The sequence below is a fragment of the Cervus elaphus genome, chromosome 21 (assembly GCF_910594005.1).
Source record: "Cervus elaphus chromosome 21, mCerEla1.1, whole genome shotgun sequence".
Taxonomy (NCBI): Eukaryota; Metazoa; Chordata; class Mammalia; order Artiodactyla; family Cervidae; genus Cervus; species Cervus elaphus.
The window spans coordinates 67,769,071-67,793,955 of NC_057835.1; the positions used below are offsets into that span (position 1 = coordinate 67,769,071).

At 36.3% G+C, this 24,885-nt stretch overlaps 2 protein-coding genes across 5 annotated transcripts in view; one reads left to right on the forward strand and one right to left on the reverse strand.

Annotated features, from left to right (window-relative positions):
* Positions 1-24,885, reverse strand: part of MTDH (metadherin) — a 57,453-nt gene that overhangs the window by 19,599 nt on the left and 12,969 nt on the right. The window contains exons 2-7 of one of the 4 annotated variants that reach the window (XM_043879125.1): positions 21,076-21,177; positions 7,791-7,875; positions 6,891-7,067; positions 5,403-5,468; positions 3,858-3,944; positions 1,142-1,231 (exon numbers count right to left, since the gene is read on the reverse strand). In XM_043879125.1, the coding sequence (XP_043735060.1) occupies positions 1,142-1,231; positions 3,858-3,944; positions 5,403-5,468; positions 6,891-7,067; positions 7,791-7,875; positions 21,076-21,177 (607 nt within the window). Of the gene's footprint in view, positions 1-1,141; positions 1,232-3,707; positions 3,945-5,402; positions 5,469-6,890; positions 7,068-7,790; positions 7,876-21,075; positions 21,178-24,885 lie in introns of all 4 variants that reach the window. The other 3 variants (XM_043879123.1, XM_043879126.1, XM_043879124.1) reach the window with 3 other exon arrangements.
* LOC122678955 (NADH dehydrogenase [ubiquinone] 1 alpha subcomplex subunit 3-like) lies at positions 23,251-23,505 on the forward strand. The gene has a single exon (XM_043879127.1). It carries the CDS (start codon positions 23,251-23,253, stop codon positions 23,503-23,505), a length of 255 nt encoding a protein of 84 aa, XP_043735062.1.

The following is a 24,885-nucleotide window of genomic DNA, read 5'->3' on the forward strand; positions in this document are numbered from 1 at the left end:
TGCATCAGAATTTGCATGTGTTTTGGAGTCCTTCTTAGGTGACTCTGATACTCACTTTGGATTCAGAGCCACAGATATAAAGAAAGGGTTAAGAAGAATATGTTTGTATAAGAGATTTAGCCATAATCACTTCCTCTCATAAAAATCCTCACAGATTTTCAGCTGGTTGTAGATTAGCTTATTAGCTTACCACTAACATGCTTGACATAAACTCAAAATGGTTACATATTTTAAAAATAAACTTTAACAAGTAGAGCAACTCTATAAAATTCATATATAATTAGCACATTAGTTGTTTAGAAAGACTATAGTAACACTGTTGCTATTTCTTTAGCAGCTTTCTCTGAATATATGGAGGGAACAGCATCTGTGTTGTACAAAGTCACCAAATGAAGGAAAAAATTAACTTGTACCTCTGGAACTACAATGTAGCCTGTAAGACCAGGGGTTGGCAAATCACAACTCATAAACCAAATCTAGCTACCCCCTTTTTGTACGGGCCCAGGAGCCAAGAACAGTTTTTATATTTTTAAATGGTTGAAAGAAAGTCAAGAGAACAAAATTTCACCCAGACACACTCATCTGGTTTATGCATTGCCTCTGGCTTCTTCCCTGCTACAAAGGCAGAATGGCCCACATAGCCTAAAATATTTATTATTGGGCCCTTTACAGATAAAGTTTGCTGACCTCTCTTCTAGACTAGTGGCTCCAGACGCTATGGAACTACATGGTTAGCACACTGGGTCCATGAACTATTATTAATAAATGGCATATCTATGTAAGTGAGGCTGGATTGATGGTAGTTTGGTAGTAATAATGGAATAAACTAGTAACAGAAGTGTCACGGCTTTGAAGGAAGGCCTTCTATTAATATTTGCATTTGTCTGCATGTGTGCCAACAAGTTTTCAATTATGTTAGGCCACACAATCTTCCTATCTATACAACAAAAGGAACTAAGCCACCAGCAGGTAAGAGTTTAGGTCTTTCGCTCTCTGTTTCAAGGCCTTTGCTACTTTATATTGTTTCATCTATAATTTATGTGGCTAGCAGTACTTGACTCTGATTATTTTTTCAAAGAACAAGTGCTACAATTAAACAGAAAATTCTTTGTTAACTAAATGAAAGACTGTTTTCACATACCAGAAACAGCAGAGTTAAGTGTGAGAGATGCAAAAGAAGCAGAATTCTGTTCAGAGGTATTCATTCCCCTATCCACACTAGACCAAGCAGCTGTTAAAATAAAGAACGTCACTTGGAACCTTCAATTTGCAATGAAACTTGAAAGACATGTACAGATTTAAAACTATGATAATAATATTAAAAGATACCCTGAGAAATCTGAACCACCTAGCACAACAATAGTGACTGTTTATTGAATGTCTGTTATGTACTGGGCTCTTGACACCAACTACCTCTAATCCTTAGGGCAACGCTGCTAGGCAAAGTTTCAGCGCAGTTAAGTGACTTGCTGACAGAAAACACCTGAGCCAGCCTGGAACCTGAGCCAGCTTTCCAAGCCCATGTTTTCTCTACTATGGCGACACGCCGATCGTGCGCCACATGAAGCTACTGCTAGCTTGGATCAGGCACTGAAACTGAGTGCTTGATATTCATTCTAGACAATCCTTTAAACTGCTTAAATAGGAGGTTCACAGAGCTTCAATAATTAGCCTAATCTCCCTAACAACTAACTAGTATGTGGAAAAATAGGGATTCGTACCAAACAGGTCTGTCTGAACTAGGAACATGCTCATTCCATTATACCATGATATCTTCTCAACATTTTTAAAGCAATTTCCTACTTCATATGAGTATTTTAAGGAACATATACATCTATGAGGGCAGTCACATCTGCCTCTTCTCAGAAACTAACTGCAACCCTCATTTAATACAGTTCCTTTCAATTTCAATAAAGGTCCTAATCCATCTAGGCAGGAACTCTAATCTGATGTTTAATTTTATCTACAGCAACATTAAGCAAGTACTACCATCTAATTTATGTCCTAATTATGATTAATACTACATAGCTTTTATAAGTAAATTACAAATATCTCAAAAGGTCATAGTTCTTCTTCAGATTACTTGATTAAACATTGACCATTTCTTTTATTAAGTGAGAAAGGATGCTTTATACCATAGAAAGTTATTTTTTTATCACTGCTGAAATGAGGCTAGGAATTTAGGGACTGTCTTTTACAAAACAAATTTTGATATTTCTACACAATTTTTGGACATTGCAGGGGAAGAGAGAACAAGCTTAAGAACAATATTAGCAAATGATCTGAGGTCTGTTTCTTGGGGATGTTTCTCAACATAAGTTTTTCTAAGCTTGGAAGTGATGGGAAAAGCAAATAATATAGGAAGAAATAGTTTTTTCTATTTAAACACTAAAAATTCTGTAATTATCAATCCCCTAAACTAAAATAAACCTGCTATAAGCTTAACAGAAAAGATATGTTTAATGCACAAGGAATTACAAATTAAAGCACAAAAAACAAGAGGCCATTACACAAATGGGCAAAGAACATGAATAAACAATTTATGAAAGAAATAGAAATGATCAAGAAAGTTGTGAAAAATATCCAACCCTCACTAGTGGTTTAAAAAAGTTAATAGAAATAATTTATGTATTTTTTCTTATTAAATTAGAAAAGATTAAAAAAAGAATACTCAACCTTGGTAATATACATATGATAAATGACACTCATACTGATGCTGACAGTATAAATTAGAACTTTCCTAGAAAATACTTTGACAACATGTCATAGAGCACTGTAAACATCCACATTTCCTTTAATCCAATAATATCACTTTCAAGAATCCATCCTAAAGAAGTAACCCCCAACAAATATATTCAGTACAACATCATTTATATTTCTTTTAAAAAAGAAAAGTTATTTCTGTCATAATGTGGGAACAGTGATAGTCTACGCTATGCTTACACAACATTGTAGGATCATTAAATGAAATACAGAAAGTAAAGAAAATGTTTGAGGTACAACATTAAGTGAGGGAGGGGGAAAACAAAAATGCATACATGATTTGGATTATGGGGGGGAAAAAAAAGAAAATACTGAAACTGTACACAGGGGGAAAAAAAGACCATAAGGAAAGGTTGTCACTGGGTGATGTGATTAAGAGTAGGTTCTTCCTTCTTTTTGCAGTTTTCCATATTAAATATGCATCTCTTCTATCACACACACAACCTGAAATTAAGTTGCTTTTAACTTGAAGGCTCTCAGCAGAAATAAGGCTCTCACTAATAGACTTTATCTTTAGAATCCAGGGGAAAAATTAATTACCAACAGTCATTTTGTAGACTGTAAAACAGTATATAAAATTGATGCTAGAAACTGTACCTCCATTTATTACTTTTATTTAAACTCAATAGGCATACTGTTGAAATTAATCAAGAACTCTGCTCACACATTACACTAATTATAAAACTAAAAATACACAATTATACCAGTTAGCTACACTGATAATCAAATGTGATAAAAGCATTAAGAGTAAATAATAAATGCTATTATTCACTTATTTAGTTTCCAGTTTGCTCCATGTGAAGGATCTGAGATGAGTTAGTCATTTTCTTTCTGTATAGTTTGACTAATTTTTCTACCAATGGATCTGTTTTTCATTCTTGGAAAATTTTAAATGTACCAGATAAGCATTTTAAACTAGCTTAAAATTTTCTAACAGCTCTTACCAATGCCAGAAAATATTGATCGGTCATTCCAACTCCTTCCCCAGTCTTTTCCATTTGCATTAGCATCTCCAGTGTCTTGACCCCAAGCAGATGGCTCGGTTTTCCTCTTGCCTGCAGAAGCAGGTGAAACAGAGTTCCACTTCTCCTCACCTGCACTGATCTGTGAGGAGAGTTTCATAGACTTTTCATTCCAGCCTCCTCCATTTACAGTGAGGTTTTCATTCAATCCTGGAGAAACTTAAAGAAGAGAAAACAAAGATTAAAAATGGATACATGACTCCTTGTTAAAACTGGATATTTTCAAATTTCCATAATTGCTTGGCTTACATTTATCACTCATTCACCCCCTACTGTCCTCTAAACAGTTCGAGCTTTAAAGATAAAATGAAGGATCTGAAAAGTGACATGACCACCATCAATGACTTTAAAAAAATACAAGTAGATTTGAGCTTATATATGTATATTCACACAGTAATAACGTTTTTAAAAGCAGACTGACTTGCTCAAAAGTACAACAGAGCAAACAGGAAAACAAACATTCTGGTATACTCAGAACACTCACCCACTGAAAACACAAAGGCTTCTCCTTAGTTACATGCTCTTTCCTTAAATGTTCATCCATATATATCATGTCTAAGGCAGTGATTCTAAAACCTGGCTACACATTAAAATCAAATGAAAAATTTCTTAGATGTAGACACTGGAGTTTGAATTTCAGTAACCTCTGTGAGTTGGTGATGGACAGGGAAGCCTGGCAAGCTGCAGTGCACGGGGTCACAAAGAGTCTGATACTGCTGAGCGACTGAACTGAAGACATTAAAACCTCAGCCCAAATCAATCAAAATCGAAATTACTAGGGGTAAAGTCCAGGCATCAGTATGTTTGTGTGTACACATTTATATGCAGGTATCCATACATATGTGTAATGCATGTATCTGTGTATACACAAACACACACACAAATATACATAGGTGTGTATATATAAGTACATGTTTCTTTTTATTTACATGTGTGGTTTTCTAATAGCCAGGACTGAGAACAAAGGAGGCTGAAAGTGTTAAGAACAAGTCTGAAATAAGTTGCTTCTTCATTTCTGAATTTTTGTTTCACTACGAACACTTCAGTTTTTAGGTAACAGATACCACTCTCTACTGAATTCAATCTTTATCATAACTTAGTAAATAAAATATATTTTCTATTTGTGAAGTACTGTATAATTTTAGACTACAGTCCATTTATTATGAGAGATTTGATATTGTTCAGGAAGCAGTTCAGAAGATTAAAGGTATTAAGGTTTCTCATTTAATAAACAGGAATAAAGTCTTTTATCCCATATATGCCTATATAAAACCCAAGTCCATGGGATTCTACTGGCTTAAACAATGCAAGCAAGAATCAAAATTGCATATAAACTATTACTAAAAGAATGTTTTTCCATACAAGGGAGAGGGATGAACAACGAGAATATACCAAAGACTATTACAAGTGGGAGTGACTTTTCTGTTGATCTATTTTCCAAAATCTCTGAACTTTAGTAATTACTTTAGTAAAGTAATTTAATTACTTTAGTAATTAAAATAATTTCTAAGCCTTTTTTTTTCTTTTGGTGTCATTCATGTGAGGAAAGAGACATATATATGTTTCTATTAGTACTTAGATGGGCCTTCAGTTTAAGTTACACGTAATTTCTCTCACCCTGAAGTGTAGAATCTCCTTTTCCAGACTTAAAGTTGCTAACTTGAACATTTAGATGAGAATCACCTGGTTGAAATAAAAATAAAATTTATTTACTACTAAATAGGCTATTATGCACATTAAAATTAGGAGTAACATACAAATTAATTTTTTACTAATTATAATAAATTGTTCCTTGAAGTACTAAAGTCTTATAATGGAAAAGAGTTTTACTCACAACATATTTCACATGTTCTTAGGAACTGAGTTCTCTAGTTACCATATTCTTAGTCAACTAAAATGCCAATAAAGGACCTGGAAAATTGCCCGAGTAGATATAGAGTCTCCTGTTCTACAATGGTTATCAAGATTCTTTAAAGGAGGAATTGGAGAACTGGGCTCTGTAATTGGATTCAACTTTGCCACCTCCCAACAATAGCAGCTAGCTGCCTTTTCAAGAATCCTGGAAGCAAACACATCAACTTAAGAACAATTTTGCCAATATCTGGACCAGGATTTAGGAAATATGGCAAGAGGTGAGACCGTAACGTCATAACATAGACGCTACTGCTTTTTCTCTGACACAAAAAAGCATAATGATCACAATGTATCAAAAAATCAGCATGACACAGGACTGTGCTAGCAAGGAAGGCATGCAGGAAAACAGTGAAAAAGGGTCACCAACACACACACTTAGCATGGCTAACAGGTGACAGTGAAAATGGATAAGCAGAAATCAATGCAATAAATTCCACCAAACCATGAAGCAAAAAAGTAAAAGCTATAAAAAAAAAAAAAGGTAAAAGCTATCAAGGCTAAGACATAGGTCTGAAAACAAGTGGGAAGTGCTGGCAATTAATGAAAAGGTAGAGGGAGAAAAGTCAATGCTTTGAAGCAAGATGAACAGCATCACTCTGCAGTCTGATGTCTCCAGGGTAAAAATGATAATAATGTAAGAATTACCAAGAGGCCATCAGTATTGGATAGTTTGAACATCTGAAAACTTGGGAAGAGCAGTAGCTCAATAATTTTGCAGTTCCAGTTTAGCTTTATCAAACACCTATAGCATTCTCAAAGAGTTGGGGTGATAAGAAATTCAGATAGAACCCACACTATCCAGAACATGCTTGTTTCATCTTGGAATGAAAGCACCCAACATGTAGAATGGGGACAACTCATTTCATTTAATGAATGTCCACTCTAAGAAATGGAGATGTTAAGAGAGTTGGGTCAAAGCAATACACGTGAGAAAAAAGCAACAATCATTTTCTCATGTGACTCAAGGCAGAAAGGCAACTTGAATCGGTCATTCATTAGGCAGTATGTGACAAGTAACACTGCTGGTATCAGGTAAACAAGTACGTGGTCCACAATGCTCTCATGAAGAAGGGTATATCAGCACAATGAGGTAAGCAGCTCAAAATAGCCAGATTTTGATGTAATGATATTTTGTACATCTGATTAAAGGAATTGGATTTGATCTATCACTCTTACGTTCCACTAATATACCTTTATTCTTCTTGGAACCAACAGGAAATGATGCAGCTGTAAGTTGCTCGGTGGTGACTGTGGCGGTACTCTCTATCCCAGGGACAGTTGAATCCAATGAGCCAGAGTCAGACTGCACCTTATCACGCTTACGCTGCTGCCGCTTCTCTCTGTGACTAATCTTAGTTTCCCAGGCTCCTGACGTAGCCCCAGAAAGAAAAGTGTTATTCAGTAGGGCGAAGACAAAAAGGTTCTAATTTTCGGGGGAAAATAGGGTGGGGCACCTGAAATATCATGATAAATTTAGATATTAAACTAAAAACCAAGAGTGCTGATTATATTCATTTATCCTGTGAATTTATTCTAATTGTGCTGTTTCAGGCAGCTAATTGCCATTATTTATTCTGGCAATTTTGATCAGATCTGTCATCTATGGTTTAGAAAAAAATGGATAGAAGTTATATCTTTTTTTATCTTGCTGGGGAGAACTAGTAGGAGAGTGTTATATATACTTATTAACAAAATGGGTTTATTAGGTGAGGACAATAAATCGTTTACTTAAAAATTTTGTACAGGGTCTTCTAGGGATTGTATATTTAAGAACAATGGGAAAACCCCAAGCCACACTTCTAGGAAACAAAGACAAAATAAATGGTTTTTAAATTGCTCAAGATATTGAGCTAGACGTTAAATTTCAAGGCAGTTCCCTTTAAGGAGAGAACTATTAGATCCTTAAATAATTTAGGGGAAAAAGTGTCTCCTAACAATGTCACTGATGTGTACATTAAAATCTAGAGTTATTAAACAGAAGAGCTAGATACAAGATTAAGCAAAACAAATGCGGCTTTTATATAATGCACCTTGGTTAGAAAAAAAAAAAGATTAAAAATTTTCCTACAGTCCTTTCACTTGCTCAAGTACCTTCATCAACTTCCTTTCCATCATGGCGTGAACTGTTTTGCACTGCTTTAGCATCTGACTTTGATTTCTTCTTATTTTTCTTTGACTGAAAATAAAATAGAATGTTACTTAATATTTCATTATGTTTTTGAAAAGGAAGTCAGTAAAATACATAATGAAATGTATGATGCTGACAACCAAAAAAATGTTTGATTAAAAAACTTAACATATTTAATGGCAATAACAGTACGAGGTTATCATTTATTCAGTGGTTACTATATGCTAAGTACTTTACACTTAATACTTTATTCCTTAAAAAAAAAAAAAAAATCACTGGAGACGGTATTATTCCCATTTTAGAGACGAGAAAACAAAGATTTAGAGATGTTCAATGTTAAAAAGGCTGTTCTGGGTCACATGAAGTTAACAGATTAGGAAATAGGTCTATCTGGCTCCAAAATCTGTGCTCTTAGACATCATGCTATCCTACCCTAAATCATAAATAAGCTACTATACCATGGTGTTTTCAGCACAATAAAACAAAAGACTACTGCGAGTGGTCAGAAAGAAAATGATGTACTGATTATTGGTTTTTTGATTTCAAAAAACAGACTGTTGGCATATTCTACGTATAACAAATTAATGAGTCAATTACACAAAGCAGCTAATATTTTGTCAGTTTCAAACCAGTGTGAAAATATCTAAGATTTGAATATGGTTCATGTATAGTAATTCATTCAAGAAAAACACCTACATGCATACAAGATATGGACATTTTTAGAATGGCCTTCCAATTCCCTTCTGCTAATATTTTCTCCTTTCAAAAGCCTGCTAAAAATTTCACAAAGCCATGATAAGTGTTTCCAGAAGAGAATTACTATTCATAAAATACAGATTTTATTTATACTTGTTAATTTACACTTGTTTATTTACTGAGATTGGCTATGTATGTATTATTGTACACTATCAAGTTTACAATGCAAAAGAATAGGGTAAGCAGTAAATGACAGTTTGCGTAAGCAATAAATGATAGCTGATTGCTTTTCTTACTAAGAAACTATTGACAAATAATTTCAAGTGACATCAGAATATATAAAAATCGATTACATTTTTTTCTTATATTCTCCACAGTTGATTTGCATGTTTCTTTACACGTTCCCATCATCATGAACATGTTTTAATGTATTGCTTTATTACATCTACCAAACCAGGCTCATATCCACTTAAAGAAAAAAATTTGAGATACCATCTTTTCAAGTGCACAACTCAGTGGTTTCTGGTATCTTCTAAGTTGCACAACTATCAGTGTTCTCTAACTCCAGAACATTTTCACTGTTCCCCAAAAAGAAACCTGGCATCCATTAACACTCTCCACTATCTTTTCCCCTCTGGTCCACTGACCCACCACTGATCTACTTTCTGTCTTTCACATTCACTCTTAAGCAAAGATAAAATACATGAAGCATTTATCAATTACAATCTAGTGCAAAGGTCAGCAGCGGTTTTCTTTTTGCTCTGGCTGCATGGCTTGTGGGATCTTAGTTCTCCAGCCAGGAATTGAACCTGCGCCCTCAGCAGTGAAAGTGCAGAGTCTGAATCACTGGACTGACAGGAAATTTCCAGCAAACATTTTCTATAAAGGATCACACTGTAAATATTTTAGGCTTTGCAGGCCGTATGGTTATTATATATGCAGCAACAAAATAATCCTGTTGCTGTAGCATGAAAAGCAGTCACATACCACACAGAATGAAATGGGTGTGGCTGTGTTCTAGGAAGTTCTATTTATAAAAATAGGCTTATCTGGCTGAATTGTGGGGGGGTGGTGGCCCAGAGTTTGCTACCTCTTGGTTTATAGGAGTACTGTCCAACAGAAGTATAATACAAACCACAAACATAATTAAAAATTTTTAGCATATATTAAAAAGTAAAAATATGTAACACTAATTTTTATATTTCACCCAACACACTATCCAAAACAGTATCATTTCAAAATGTAATCAATATTAAAAACTATTAAGATGGGCTTCCCTGGTGGTTTAGCAGAATAGAATCCACCTGCCAATGTAAGCGATGCAGGTTAGGTCCCCGGTTGGGAAGATCCCCTGGAGAAGTGGCAACCCACGCCAGCATTCTTGCCTGGGGGATCCCATGGACAGAGGAGCCTGGCGGGCTACAGTCCATGGGGCCACAAGAGTCAGATATGACTTAGCAACTGACAACAAGTTAATAAGACAGTATGAAAATAATGAATGTTAAATAGCCATATGCGGCAAATGGCTACCATACTGGACAGTGTATACCTACAAAAACTAGGTAAGAACCCCAACCTATGGATAAAGAAACTGAGGCCATAAAGAGATTATATAAATTGCCTAAGATATAGGGTTATTAAGTTTTGAAACTGAGACTAAAATCCAGTTCTGACTCCAGAGCCTGCCCTCACAAATCTTTCCTCTCTGTCTCTCTACATTTAATGCCAAATATAAATTCAATCAAGTATTAGCTATGTGATTTGAAGCTGAATCACTCTAAACCCCTTTCCCCAATGGTCATATGGGACAAAATCTACTACTAACTTCACATAAGGTTCTTTTAAGGATTAAATAAGATGTGAAAGCAGACTAACTACAAAGCACTATACATAAACTTTGATCTTCCCAACCCAGGGATGGAACCCAGGTCTCCTGCATTGCAGGTGGATTCTTTACCAGCTGAGCCACCAGGGAACCCCTAAAAGAGGGAAGTTATACAAAAAGGACAGAAATTGTACTCACATTGAAATATACTATGATTTGTTGTTAAAACAAGGTCTGTAGAAAAGCAAGGAAAATTATCTTGACTTTGGCTTCCATCTTGTTTGATTTCACTATTATCTTTAAAACTAACTTTAAAAGTAACCTCTCACTCAGATGAGACTTAATAACATATAAAATGCTCTTTAGAGTCATAGGTTCACACACTAATTGACTCAGCCATCCTGGTAAGGTCAATCTTTTACTTCTGATCAGCTCCGCTACAGCTAACAGTTGAAGGAAAACTGAGAACATAAATTCTGCCTGTTACCCATAGTTCCCCCTCCCCCCAACATTGTTGTAAGCTTCACCATCGAGCTGGGTGAATTATTAAACTAGCTTCTCTTGAATGGTATTCACGCAAATCAAGATTTATTAAATACCTACCATGTGTCAGACACTATATCAGGAGCTCAATATATATAGCTAAATAAAACTTTCTACTAGTGGAAACTGTACTATAATAATCTAATAGGAAAAACAGACATGTAAATGAGACATTATGAGAAATTCTTATCTTCAAGGGCTTCCCTGCCATTGCTCACTTCCCAACATTATTTATACCAGTCCAATTAATTTATATTCCCATTACAAAATTCCTACCATTTTCTACCATCTATAAAGTCTACCTTCCTTATATGACATATAAGGCCTTCCACAAATTAATCTCAACTTTATACTCTTTTATTTACATACATGTAATCACTTGGTTCCAACAGGACTGTCATCTCTAATACTCCTCTCTTTTGCCCAAACTCTACTGATCATGTATTTCTTTCTAAATACAATGCAGCAGCCTGGGTGCTTTAGGGTGACTTTCTCTGTGCCCTTTACCATGCACCCTCCTCCCCGCCGATGGCCAAATCCTAAAACAATGTTCACTATTTCTTCTTAACTTGGCTCAAGTTCCACCTCATCTGCTTTATCCCTGCCACTGTCCTGTCCCCTAATTAATTACTACCTTTTAACATCCGAATAAAGGTGCCAATGACTAGCCATATATAAAACATGTAGTAAAGCTTAATTAAAAAAAAAAATAGTATAAATAGAGAGCCTAATATCTTCTTCCTTCATCCCAGTAGCTACTTTTGGAGAGCACAGTCTTTAAAAGCACATGCTAAAGTAGTTCTAAGACGCATATCTGCTCTTAAATTCACAGAACTTAAATATGAGCTGGGAATCAAATAAAACACACAGAAATACTTCCATAACTAAGCTCATCTTTCCATTTTAACATAGACATTCCTAATATTAGACAATACCCAAATAAATGCTATTGTTTATCAGAGGGGCAAAAAGTATACCCTGATAGCAAAAGCAAATCTACTTCAATGGCTAACTGCTCTCTTAACAGACATTGTATTTTAAAGAACTGCAAAGAGTAAAGAAAGGCAGAACAGTGCCCAGTTAATGCTAAAAAGATTACCTTAGGGAGTATAATCTGATATTTGTATTGCATCAAAACTATCATAAGAATACTGAACAAATTTTAAGTGAAATGATATTTTATTTTGCAATTAGCTATTAACACACAAGGTAAGTAGCCAGGTTCTGAATGTAACCCTTATTCAATTTATTCTCTAACTTGGAAAGTAACTGGTCCTGAAAATTTGGGAAAACTGACTTAATATTTACAACTTTATAATTGTCTGAAGTCTCTGCTGGCAACGTTAGGAGTGATAAAGTTAATACAGCACAAAAAAGAGGAATTCTGAGTATTTTCTAAAGGCTAGAAATGGATACTAGTGTGTTTTGGTCTGCCGACTAATGGCTGGTACATGAGGTTTTTCATTAACTCATGGCAAAAACTTTTTTCTGAGATTTTTGTTCTTCTTCTATTGTATCAAATTTTCTTTCTTTTTTGCAATGGTGACAGTGGTTTTAAAACTGTACTTGTATAATATCATTTACATGTGGAATCTAGAAAAATGGCAGAGATGAACTTATTGGCAGAACAGAAACAGTCACAGATGTAGAGAACAAACATGGTTACCAAAGTGGGGGAGTGGACAAATTGGGAAACTGGGATTGACACATATGCACTACTATTAACTAATGAGAACCTACTGTTCAGCACAGAGAACCCTACTCAACAATTCATGGTGACCTAAATGGGAAGGAAATGAAAAAAGAGGGGATGCATGTATACATGTAACTGATTCACTCTGCTATACAGCAAGAGACTAATGCAACACTGTAAAGCAACTATACTCCAATAAAAATTAATTTTAAAAAATCAGGAAGAAAAAAAGTACTTGATGGGACTTTCCTGGTGATCCAATGGTCAGGACTCCATGCTTCCATGTGCAGGGGGTGCACATTTAATCCTTGGTCAGGGAACTAAGATCCTGCATGCCACAAGGCGAGGCCAAAAATAAAGTAAAATGGAAAAAAAAAAGTGCTTGACAAAATTAAAAGTTGTTAGTGAAATTTATTTTGGAAGTTTTAGCAACTGCCACTTGAAAAGTCTGAAAACCATTGCTTCAGGATTCTGCCTAAACAAATATGGCAAGTCCCTAATTTTATACTGCTCAACATTTTGGCACTATTTTCCTCACTTGTCTCAAACATACAGGCGAGCTGCGCCTGGTTAAATAGCAAAGGATGAAAGGCCCAAAAGGCATATGAAATTCCATTTCTCTATCTAAACTAGCAGTTCTCAATTTAACTTAGTAACTTGATGACACAAAATCAAGATGAGATTATGAAAAATGTCACAAATCTTTTTAAAAGTAGAGAGGCTTGGAACTGATTTCCCCCATTTTGGGGAGTGGATGTGATTTAAACTAGACTCAGGATCACCCCACTCACTACTATCCTGATACATTTTTTTGAATGGAAGAGTAGAGTTGCAGGTGTCAGGAAGTGCACACAACTTGCACTTTAACTCTTCTCTTTCTGGTTATTTTCTTTCACAGCATTTATACTTGCTTGTTTCTAGTTGTTTTTCCCCACTAAACTTCATGAGAACAGTGACTCTTTATTAACCCTTTTATCCTGTTTTACCAACCATCATATTGCTAGAGACTACAATACTGTATTTTGCACACAGAAGTATTTCATTAATGTTCGGTTAATTAATGAAAGGGCCTAAAACTAGACTGAATTACATATAGCCCTATTTACCCAACTTTCACTGCCCCTTCAAATAAAATATGAGCTATTATATTTGTATACTTGATTCACCAACCAAGCCATTAAATTATTTAAATATATTTGGTGTTAGCTCATAAGTTATGGTACATTGCATAAGCAGCATGGTTATCAACTTATAATCTTAAAAATTTATAAGAAACCTTTCTTAAGAACTTCTTTTATGGAGGCTTTAACTCTTTTCCCAGATTTGGTTCTCACATTTCCAATTTTTTGTTGTTGTTCAGTCTTTCAGTTGCGTCCAACTCTTTGTGACGCCATGGACAGTAGCACACCAGGCTTCCATGTCCTTCACTATATCCTGGAGTTTGCTCAATCTCATGTCCATTGAGTAAATGATGCCATCCACCCATCTAGTCCTCTGTCGCCCCCTTCTCCTCCTGACACTTCCATCTTCCCCAGCATCAGAGTCTTTTCCAATGACTTGGCTCTTTGCATCAGGTGGCCAAAGTTTTGGAGCTTCAGCATCAGTCCTTCCAATGAATATTCAGGACTGATTTCCTTTAGGATTGACTGGTTTGATCTTCCTGCAGTCCAAGGGACCCTCAGGAGTCTTCTCCAGCACCACAGTTTGAAAGCATCAATTCTTCAGCAACCAGCTTTTTTATTGTGCAGCTCTCACATCCCTACATGACTACTGGAAAAACCACAGCTCTGACTATACAGACCTTTGTTGGCAAAGTAATGTCTCTGCTTTTTAGTATGCTGTCTAGGTTTGTCATTGCTTTTCTTCCAAGGAGCAAGCGTCTTTTAATTTCATGGCTTCAGTCACTGTCTGCAGTGATCTTGGAGCCCAAGAAAATAAAGTCTGTCACTGTTTCCATTGTTTCCCCATCTATTTGCCATGAAGTGATGGGACCGGATGCCATGATCTTAGTTTTCTGAATGTTGAGTTTTAAGGCAGCTTTTTCACTCTCCGGTTTCACCTTTATTAAGAGGCTCTTTAGTTCCTCTTCACTTTCTGCCATAAGGGTGGTGTCATCTGCATATCTCAGGTTACTGATATTTTCTCCTGGCAATCTTGATTCCAGCTTGTGATTCATCCTGCACAATAGCCTAAACTAATTCCACTTGGGTGATCCATTCTCGCTTCCATCTAAGCACTTTAAAAAACAAATTCACTGTTTCACTCTTGAACCCCTTACCATTTCCTGCCAGATAGAACCATAGCATTATGGAAAAACAATGTGCTATGGCAGCAGTCCTGGTTCTAGTCTCAGTTCCACTATTTGTTAGGCATTCAGACTGAAAAGTCTAAAGGCAGAAATGAGGGTTCTCTTGGTTAACCTTAAAGAAGGCCTTAAAAATTAATTCCTTGGGTGGAACCCAAATCACAAAGCTATTGACTGTGGTACAAGGGAGCCTGGAAGATCAAAGAGTCCAAGACCTAGAGAATCAGATGATATTAAAGCACTCCAGATAAGGAGACATTTTAATGAACCCAAAAGACTATATTAAGAGTTTAAAACAGAGGTTTAGGGAATAAAAAAAAAAAAAGAGAGACCAGATAGTAAATATTCTAGGCTTTGCAAACTATAAGACCTCTTTTGCACTCACTCACCTTTGCTGCTGTATTGCAAAAGCAGCCACAGACAATACAGAAATGTGTCAGTCTGTCTGTGTTCCAGTAAAACTTTCAACAATAGGCAGAGAGCCTGATACGACCAGTTGGTCTTGGTTTGACAATCCCTGGTTTGAAACTACAGTTTCTAAGATGCATTATGGAAGATAAAATAAATGTATGTAAGTTCCCTGGGCATGCAGGTTTTGCTCTATTTTGCTAAGAGCTGCTACAGTTTATGCCTGTATAAAATCTATGCTGCCTCAGAATAACTTTGTCTTCGGTCTTCTAAACCGAAGACCACACATCTTGGTCATAGGATAATCTTTTATACTCTTAAAATGTGCTGAGAATATCGAAGAGCCTTTGTGTGGGTTGTATCTATTGATATCTACCATTATAAATTTAAACTAAGAATTTGTTTAGATATGTATTAACTTATTTCAAAGTATAATAAACTACGTACTATATAATTGTACCTATATAAACAACTTATTTTCCAAAACAAACATTTTAGTGAGAAGAATGTCATGTTTCATATTGTACAAATATCTTTTGCATCTGGCTCCATTAAAAAAAAACCCTGATTTGCATATGTTTTTGTGTTAATTTACTTTGATACACTGTCTGATTGAAGCATATAAAAAATATAGCTATGTACATGCAGATATGAAACTGGAAGGAGCAGTTTTCCAGATAATAGTGTTACTTTTTTGCATTAAAAAAATATATTTGTAAAGCAATTAAGTATAATTGCTTTACAATGTTGTGTAATTGTGATATTCTTGAGAGTACACCAAAGATTAGTAGTTGCAAGTGGAGGACAGGGAAAACAGGAAGCAACTGTTGAACAGACACACGTTTTCTTCTTGGGAAAAGGAAAATGTTTAAAGATTAGATTGTGGTCACAGCTGTATAACTCTGTAAATACACTAAAATTGTACACATGAAAGAGGTAAGTTATATCTCAAAATAAAGCTGTTTAACAAAAAAGAATGAAAACCAATGTGTCTGGAGCTTAGAGAAGATAAGAAGCAGGAAAAGACTTGAGCTACAGTGCCTTTGATGATGTTCAAGATTGTAGAACAAGAACAATGAGAAGTCATAAAGCAGTTCAGATAGAAGGAAAAAATATTAAATTTGACCAAAACTTGTCAAATGTAGTTTCTTAAAAACTGTTGCAATGTTGAAGTTGGAACTTTGTCAATGAGCTTTCTATACTACATTTAAATCCACTGATCTTGCACCTTAAATGAATCTTTTATACTTGCCTAATTTTAGAACATGCAATCCTTGAGCATTTGGAAAATACTGATTTGCTGAGTTATACTAAGCAGAGCACATACATCTCTCAAAAGGTTAAGAAGCATTGCATTATACACAATATTTAAAAAAGGAAAATTGTTAATATCACCACTGACAACAACAACAAACAAGTTCATCATAAACTCATTAAGTACTAGGATGTTGTCAAGCTCATGGTGGTAGACATTTTCCATATTTCTAATTTTCACTTGGAAACAAAGCACTTTTCAACAATACTGTCAGTTGTTTTCCTTGAAGTATCCTGACTATTTTTGAGAAAAGTCTACAAATACCCAAGTCTAAATGACCATGGCCTAAAAAAATAAAATAAATAAATAGCCATGGTCTGTCTACTGCTTGTTCTCTCAGGTAAAAATGGAGTATCAAGAACTAAGTGGCTAGTCCAGCCTGCAACTCAGTTGCACTGGTGTTTTTCCTCAAGACAACCACTGTTTTTCAGTACACAGCATACTTTATGCATACTTTCCATTTCATCATACAGAATAATTAAAAGGCATGTATTCAGAAGCCAAGATTTAATAAAATTAATTATCATTTTTATAGAGTCATCAAGGACACTTTTTAAGTGGAACAGGTTTTTTTTAACTGTAAGCAGACTACAGTAAAGAATTCAACTACTATTAGTTTGGTGTCACTGCCTTTTTTTGTACTACAGAGTCAATAGTTTTGCTCCCTGTTGCTTTCGGACCATTAATGCAAGTATTAGAGTAAAAAAGACAATGTCTCAATTATTAGGAAAACAGTTTTGTCTTCTAGGACCCAAAAAAGGTCCTTGAAACCTCTGCCCAGGGGTCTAGGGACCACACTTTGAGAACTGATATCTCAGAGAAACTGAGAGACAATTCCTTACTACTATGTGATCCTGGGAAATTCATTAAACTCTTTTCAATAAGCTGTATTAAAAAAAAACCCAAAAACGATAATACCCTCCTCCCCAGAGTTGTATATTAGGATTAAGAGATGTGGAAATACTTTGTACACTGTGTACATCACAAAATGTAAGAAGCCGTTAATACTTAAAATGAGTATTTCAGTAGGACAATCACTGACTTCGTCCTCAACAACCTGATGGTGACCAAATGTTATATACATTTTTGCGTTTGTTGTTTTTCTTACTAACCATCTTTACACTTCTATCTTAATTCAGACCTTTAAAATCATAAATACAATGCTGATTCGTTCATTATAAATACTGCTGAACATATCTAAGTTTTTATCACACCCCACCCCACCCTGACCCGTCAAACTTGATTGGCCTTTCCCTTGAGTATGTCTAAATATATTCTTTCGTTTCAAATGAACAATGACTGTGTTCACTTGTTTCTCTCCTCTGCAAAAACTGGCCCCCCACTTCTACTTACTGAAATACCATCCCCATCCTCAACAGTCCAATTAAGTCAATCTTTTCTGGCTACCCAAATAGGATAATCTGTCTTCTCTGAATACCTGGCATTCAAGGCCTTAACTGATACCTTCTCTTATGTTTGCCTTTCCTTAACAAGGCTGTAATCTCTCTGAGGGTAAGTGCATCTTCCATTTTTCTTTATTCCCTTTCAGCATCTAGTAGCACAATACATTCAGCCTGGCTAATGGTCCAATGTATATTCTACTAGAGACCAGCATCAATGAAGCACTGACCTCCCAGCACTTTTGGGTCAAGCACCGACCCAAATGAAAACCCGGTGGCTTAACTTGCTTTATACACTCAAGATTTATAGCTCGTCTTAACTGCTTTTTAGACAAAGTTTTATCTATAAGGCTTACTCAAGTGATGGACTTCCCTGGTGGCTCAGTGGTAAAGAAGACACCTGCCAATGCAGGAGATGCAGCTTTGAACCCTGGGTCAGAAAGATCCCCTGGAGAAGAAAATGTCAACCCACTCCAGTATTCTTGGCTGGGAAGTCCCATGGACAGAGGCGCCGGGCAGGCTACAGTCCATGGGTTTACAAAAGAGTTGGACATGACTCAGTGACTAAGCAACAACAACAAACAAGTGACAAGACAAGGTATTCGGTATCACTGCATAGAGTCCAATTGCTTTATGGGCAAATTGTGGGTCTGAGACAAAAACAAATATATTAAGGTACATAATAGATCTAAAATGTTTATTTATAAAAAAAGACAATAAGAAGTCTGAAAAAAACACCTCATATTTAAAACACATAAAAGCACGCAGCACAAAAAATTAACTGAAAGAGAGCTGGACTGAACCAAATTAAAAAGGATAAATTTAACATGCAAGATGGAAAAAAGAAACACCAGCCATGGGTTGTAGCATTTATTATTCAGCAAAAAGTCAAATCAAATAGGCAACTAACCAAAGGTAGAAGCCTTATACTGAAAAGGCAACAGTGACTAAAAGGAGGTGGTTCTGTCAAGTGATCACAAAGTGCATGGGCTTTTGCTTCAGAATGAGCTGGGTTCAATTCCTAGTTCAGAAACTATTAATATACATGAAATTAAGAGAAGTCACAAACCTCCTCTATACTTCAGAGCCCTTATCTGTAAATGGGGCTAATACTATTTGCCTGGAAGTGTTTGAAAGGATTAGAAATAATACAAAGCAGTAAAAAGCACAGACTTTGGAGTCAGATGGGTCTGGGTTAGAAGTGAACTATACTTGTAATAGCTTAGGTAACTTAAGCCTCAGGTTTCTTATTTTTAAGATAGGTATAATACCACCTCCTCAGTGTTCTTATAAGGATAATTAAAGTAACATGTATAAATATTCTAGAAAGTCTTAAAAGTACACTCAGTGAGTGCTCAATAAGTTGTTCCTACTATATGAGTAAATACATTTACCTCATCTTGCACAATGCCTGCCACATTAAGATACTTAATAGATCTCAACTATTACAATTACTTTCTAACATGAGAGATTTCAGAATGATTTAAATCATCCTGTGGTTTTACATCCTGATACATAAAATCTATATATGATTAATCAGAGACAAATGGTAGCTGATAAATTCTTCCAACTACAGATTTTTCAGGATAATTCAGGGAGTAGAAGCTGGAGTTAAATATGAAATGCTCACTAGTAGAGAGAAAGCCCAGGAATAAGGAAACATTAGATGCAAGAAGTATAAACCTATATACCTATATTAAACATACAAACTATTCACAGTATAAATTCACAATTCCTAAACTGTATGCTTATTTAATACAAGTAATTTTCTATTTATTTTACTGCCAAAGGACAAGTCAGGCATATATTTAATTCTTTCCCACAACCATCCTCCATTTTAAGCTATCCTACTTTCAGTTATCTTGGCTCTAGACCAATTTCACCAGATTACAGGGACAGAATTGGTCTCACCAGTTCTTCAGTGTTACTTTGAAATTACAAGCATTAAGAAACTTTATCAACCACTTCATACCACGATTCTATGGGACAGGAGCTGCAGTACCTTGGTTTCTAGAAACTACTTATCTACCTGTGGCTGTTTTTTTGTTTGCTTCCCCTGAAAAGGAGTTATGTATGCACAGGGTTAAAAAAAAAAAAGGGGTGTGCATGTGTGTGCAGTTTCTTTTTTTTTTTTTTAATTTTCAAGAAGTTTGGTAATAATAAGGGAGTGCCTAGAGGAGACAGCAGCTTCTAATATGGTAGCCCTCATAAGAAATTTGCAAAAGCTGGCACACAAGTTTATCTCTGTTGTTGTTGTGCCACTGGTCATGTACGCAGTTTTTAATATACCAAAAGGAATTAAATAAGAAGTCTCTTGCCCACAGCAGCAGGTACCACTGTTAACTTTCTTGTACATTTTGCCTACTTACAAGCTAAATTAAGTCAAATAAAAATGGGTCAGTTCTAACACTGGCAACTAGGAAATGAATAAAATCCCAGGAATGTACCATTTATGGGGTATACACTGTCTTATTTGAAAATTTAACAGTGCACACCCAAACCTTTTAATAATGACCTGAGTATAGAACATTTTCCTTTGTTAAACAAAGTCAAATTGTATCTAGTAAACAAATGATTATGCTGCTATCACAAAAGAAATCTACTTTAACATTACAACAGGACAATTTTGTCAAGCTTTTTATGTCAGATGTCTACTGTTAGCAAAGATAACACAATCTTGTCTTCTCATAAGAAATATGTAACATATCTGGAACCTTATTCATATAAAAGATGTTCAAGTCATGAATAAATTGTCTTTAGCAGAATGAATACTTAATAATGCCACAGCAAAAAAAAAAAAAAATAATGCCACAGCAATGTTTAGAAACACAAAGTGATACATCCTTCCTTAAAAAATACACAACTTAATAAAAAAAATTAAAACAAAACAAAACAAAACAAAAACACAACTTACTTAAACCTTCACTATCTATCCATCCACTACGATAAACTCACATTTTTCATTTTCCTTAAATGGGGGGGGGGGGGGGTGTATGTAACATTTTGTATGTCACTGTCTTTATTAAGAGTCTTGCATATAATTTCATAGGCTCCCAAACTTACCTTTTCATTTTTCTTGTCTGTCTCTATTGGCTGCTTTGCTGTTACACTTCGAGGAGTTCGGACAACTTCTTCCTCAGCCACTTCAATGGTCCGTCCATTTGGCTACATAGCAACAAAAATGGATTCTGTTATCAAACTGCCTGGCAGATCAAACCGAAGATCTATACTCAGGAATAGAATCAATGATCAAATTCCACCCCCTAACCCAAATTAGAAAGACTTTTGTACAGCTGTATCATCTAAGACTTGTCAGACTACCATTTCTAGGAACTTGCAGTGTAAAAAAGAATGAACTTACAAGCAAAATTTGTACCACAAACTTATACTGATTTCACCTAGACATCAGTACCTCCAACAAAACACAATGGAATGGAAGCAAGAACTAAATTGTACTTGCACTCTGACCACCAACTGGCTGTGTACTCGGAGTATTTCATTATCTTTGAGTATTATTTCTACATCTGTAAAAATGATAGGTCTGATCTATTCAAAAGTCCATGAACGTTTTTGGTAAACGGCCAAACAAAATATTTTAGGCTTTATGAGCCGTGTAGTCTCTGTTACAACACAAAACTCTGCTAGCACAAAAACAGCCAGAGATGATACATAAATGAATAAGTGTGCCTGTGTTCTGAAGAATTTTATAAACATAGGTGGAGGGCCATATTTGGTCCATGGACCATAGTTCATTGTTCTTTGTATTAGATAATCTCTAATGTCCCCTGTAATCCTACAATCTAATGGCTGTACTATTCTAGGATTTAGAAGCTTTGCTAACCCAATGCCACAGTTTAAAAAGGCTATCTTAGCTTTCCCAACATCTCTAAAACAAAATGATAGCACTCAAGAGATTTTCATGAGTAGAATGAAGTCTGTGAACACCAATTCTAGCTTTTAATCAGAATCACTAGTGTTTTTTTTTTTTTTTAATTAAGCATTTCTGAGCCCCATCGCCAGAAATGTACTTAGATTCAGGACCCTGAAGAAAAGCACCAGGAATCTGTATTCTAATCTCTTCTTTCTGGATCTTATTACGTCTTTTCCCTTGCCCATTCTTCTCATATTCAACACAATAAGTTAATAATCAATATACTAGTTTCAATTGCTTTATTTCCAGTTCTTGCAGAACAAACTTCCATGAATTACTTATTATAGCAAAGCTATAGTCAAGAAAACAATATGAACATGCAAAGTTTTTCTAATGTGACATTACCTACATTTGTGCTAAATTATCAGGGATATGCAGTTGGAAAAAGAGACAAGATTTATAGCAGAAAAATCAAAACAAAAGCTGTCTTTTACTTGATTAAATTCCTAGTTAATCCAAATTTAATCTGCTGAGTTTTGAGCAACTTGCTAAAGTCAGACGGCTAATGCTGAAACCAGGTGTCCTCACCCTTGGTTTGGTTTTCTTTCTGTTGTGCTGTTCTGCTACTTTAATGCTATCCCTTCTCATTTCTGTTTATGTATATTGGGTGGCAGGAATGAGGTGGGGTGGAGGAGACAGTGCACAGAGAATGGTCAGAAACCCTAGAGAGGCATTTGGACTTACAGCCATATCCACATCAAGAATACAAAACTTATTTAATTCTATCAATACTTTCCAGTATCACCACCTTACCTGTCAATTCTCACATGTCATTTGTTTCAGACTATCCTCTCTCTAGCCAAACTTACTTTTTCAGGTCTTCTGGGGTCATCCTCACCTTTCTATGTAAGCTTCCAGTCCACACTGTTCCCCATCTCTTTACTTGGCAGCTCACAAGCCTCATATCCATGAAGCTTCATTTAACTAATCCTTTCAGGAAACTATCATAGTCACTTACAAATACTTCCATTTTACTCATGTAAATGACTAAATTGAGTCATTTTATATACTGGGCCTTCTTGGTGACTCAGTGGTAAAGAACCCACCTGCCAATGCAAGAGACAGGTCCAATCACTGGGTTGGGAAGATCTCCTGAAGAAGGAAATAGCAACCCACTCCAGTATTCTTGCCTGGGAGAAATCCCATGGACAGAGGAGCCTGGCAGGCTACAAGTCCATGGGGTTGCAAGAAGAGCTGGACATGACTTAGGGACTAAGCAATAACAACAATTTATATACTAACTGTAAAAAAGTGAAATTAAGTGGTTAAAAACTATGTTAAAAAACCACCGAGCCGCCGCGACCAAGATGGCTGAGAGAGTCGCAGCCTTCCTCAAGAATGTCTGGGCCAAGGAACCTGTGCTAGTGGCATCCTTCGCCATTGCAGGCCTCGCTGTAATCCTGCCCACACTCAGCCCCTACACCAAGTACTCGCTCATGATCAACTGGGCCACACTGCACAACTACCCAATGCTCCTCCGAGACGACAGGAACATGCCCGACGTGCCCAGCCACCCTCAGGACCCCCAGGGCCCGAGCCTGGAGTGGCTGGAGAGACTGTGAGCGCCTCCATTGACAGGGAGCGGCCCCCGAGCTGATGGCCCCAATAAATGCGTGAAAACAAACAAAAAAAAAATTGAAAAGTTGAAAGAAATTCATTTGAGATAACTGCAAACATGTTGACAGAGCCTCCCAAATCAAAGATGAAACCATCTTTCCTTTTGAACAGTCAGAAGTCCTCAATCATTGACCAGGAACACTCAGTTTCCATTTCATATGCTTTCAATGATCAGCAAGCCAAAGGTGGTCCCACGCTCCAACCCCTGCTGATTTTCCATACTTCTCTGCAACATCGACTTGTGTAGTGGCTAGAACTGCAGCTGTTCCCTCTGGTCTATGCAGATTTCCCAATTTCCCACTATCTCTTGGGCTTTATATAGGTCTCATAATTATTGGGACTCCATAAGTCATCAACAACTTCCTGCAAATGCCAGGTATCATGAAATATTGATAAAAATCCTCCTATCCTAAAGAAAAAGTCAACAGCAGGAAGAAAGGATACACATCATGGTTGGGCCTCTCCTATCCACCACCAATAGCACTAATCTGGTCTCCTATTCTGCTACCACTGGTCAAGAAGGCCTTGTCCTGGCTGGAAGAGCGTTGTTGTTCAGCTGCCCAGTCGTGTTTGACTCTGCGACCCCATGGACTGCAGCATGCCAGGCCTCTCTGTCCTCACCATCTCCCAAAGTTTGCCCAAGTTTATGTCCAATGTATCAATGATGCCATCCAGCCATCTCATTCTCGGACACCCTATTCTCCTTCTGCCCTCAATCTTTGCTAGCATCAGGGACTTTTCCAATGAATTAGCTATTCACATCAGATGACCAAAATACTGGAATTTCAAATTCAGCATCAGTCCTTCCAATGAGTATTCAGGGTTGATTTCCCCTAAGACTGACTGGTTTGATATTCCTGCTGTCCAAGAGACTCTCAGGAGTCTCTGCCAGCACCACAGGACATCAATTCTTTGGTGCTCTGCTTTCTTTATGGTCTAGCTATCACAACTGTACGTGACCACTGGGAAGACTACAGCCTTGACTAGACTGACCTTTGTCAGCAGAGTAATGTCTCTGCTTTTCAACACACTGTCTAGGTTTGCCATAGCTTTCCTGCCAAGAAGCAAACATCTTCTGATTTCATGGCCGCAGTCACCATTCACAGTGATTTTAGAGCCCAAGAAGAGGAACTCTGTCACTACTTCTACCTTTTCCCCTTCTATCTGCCATGAAGTAATGGGGTCAGATGCCATGCTCTTAGTTTTTTTTTAATAATTAGTTTTAAACCGGCTCTTTCACTCTCCTCATTCAACGTCATCAAGAGGCTCTTTAGTCCCTCTTTGCTTTCTGCCATTAGAGTGGTAGCATCTGCATATCTGAGATT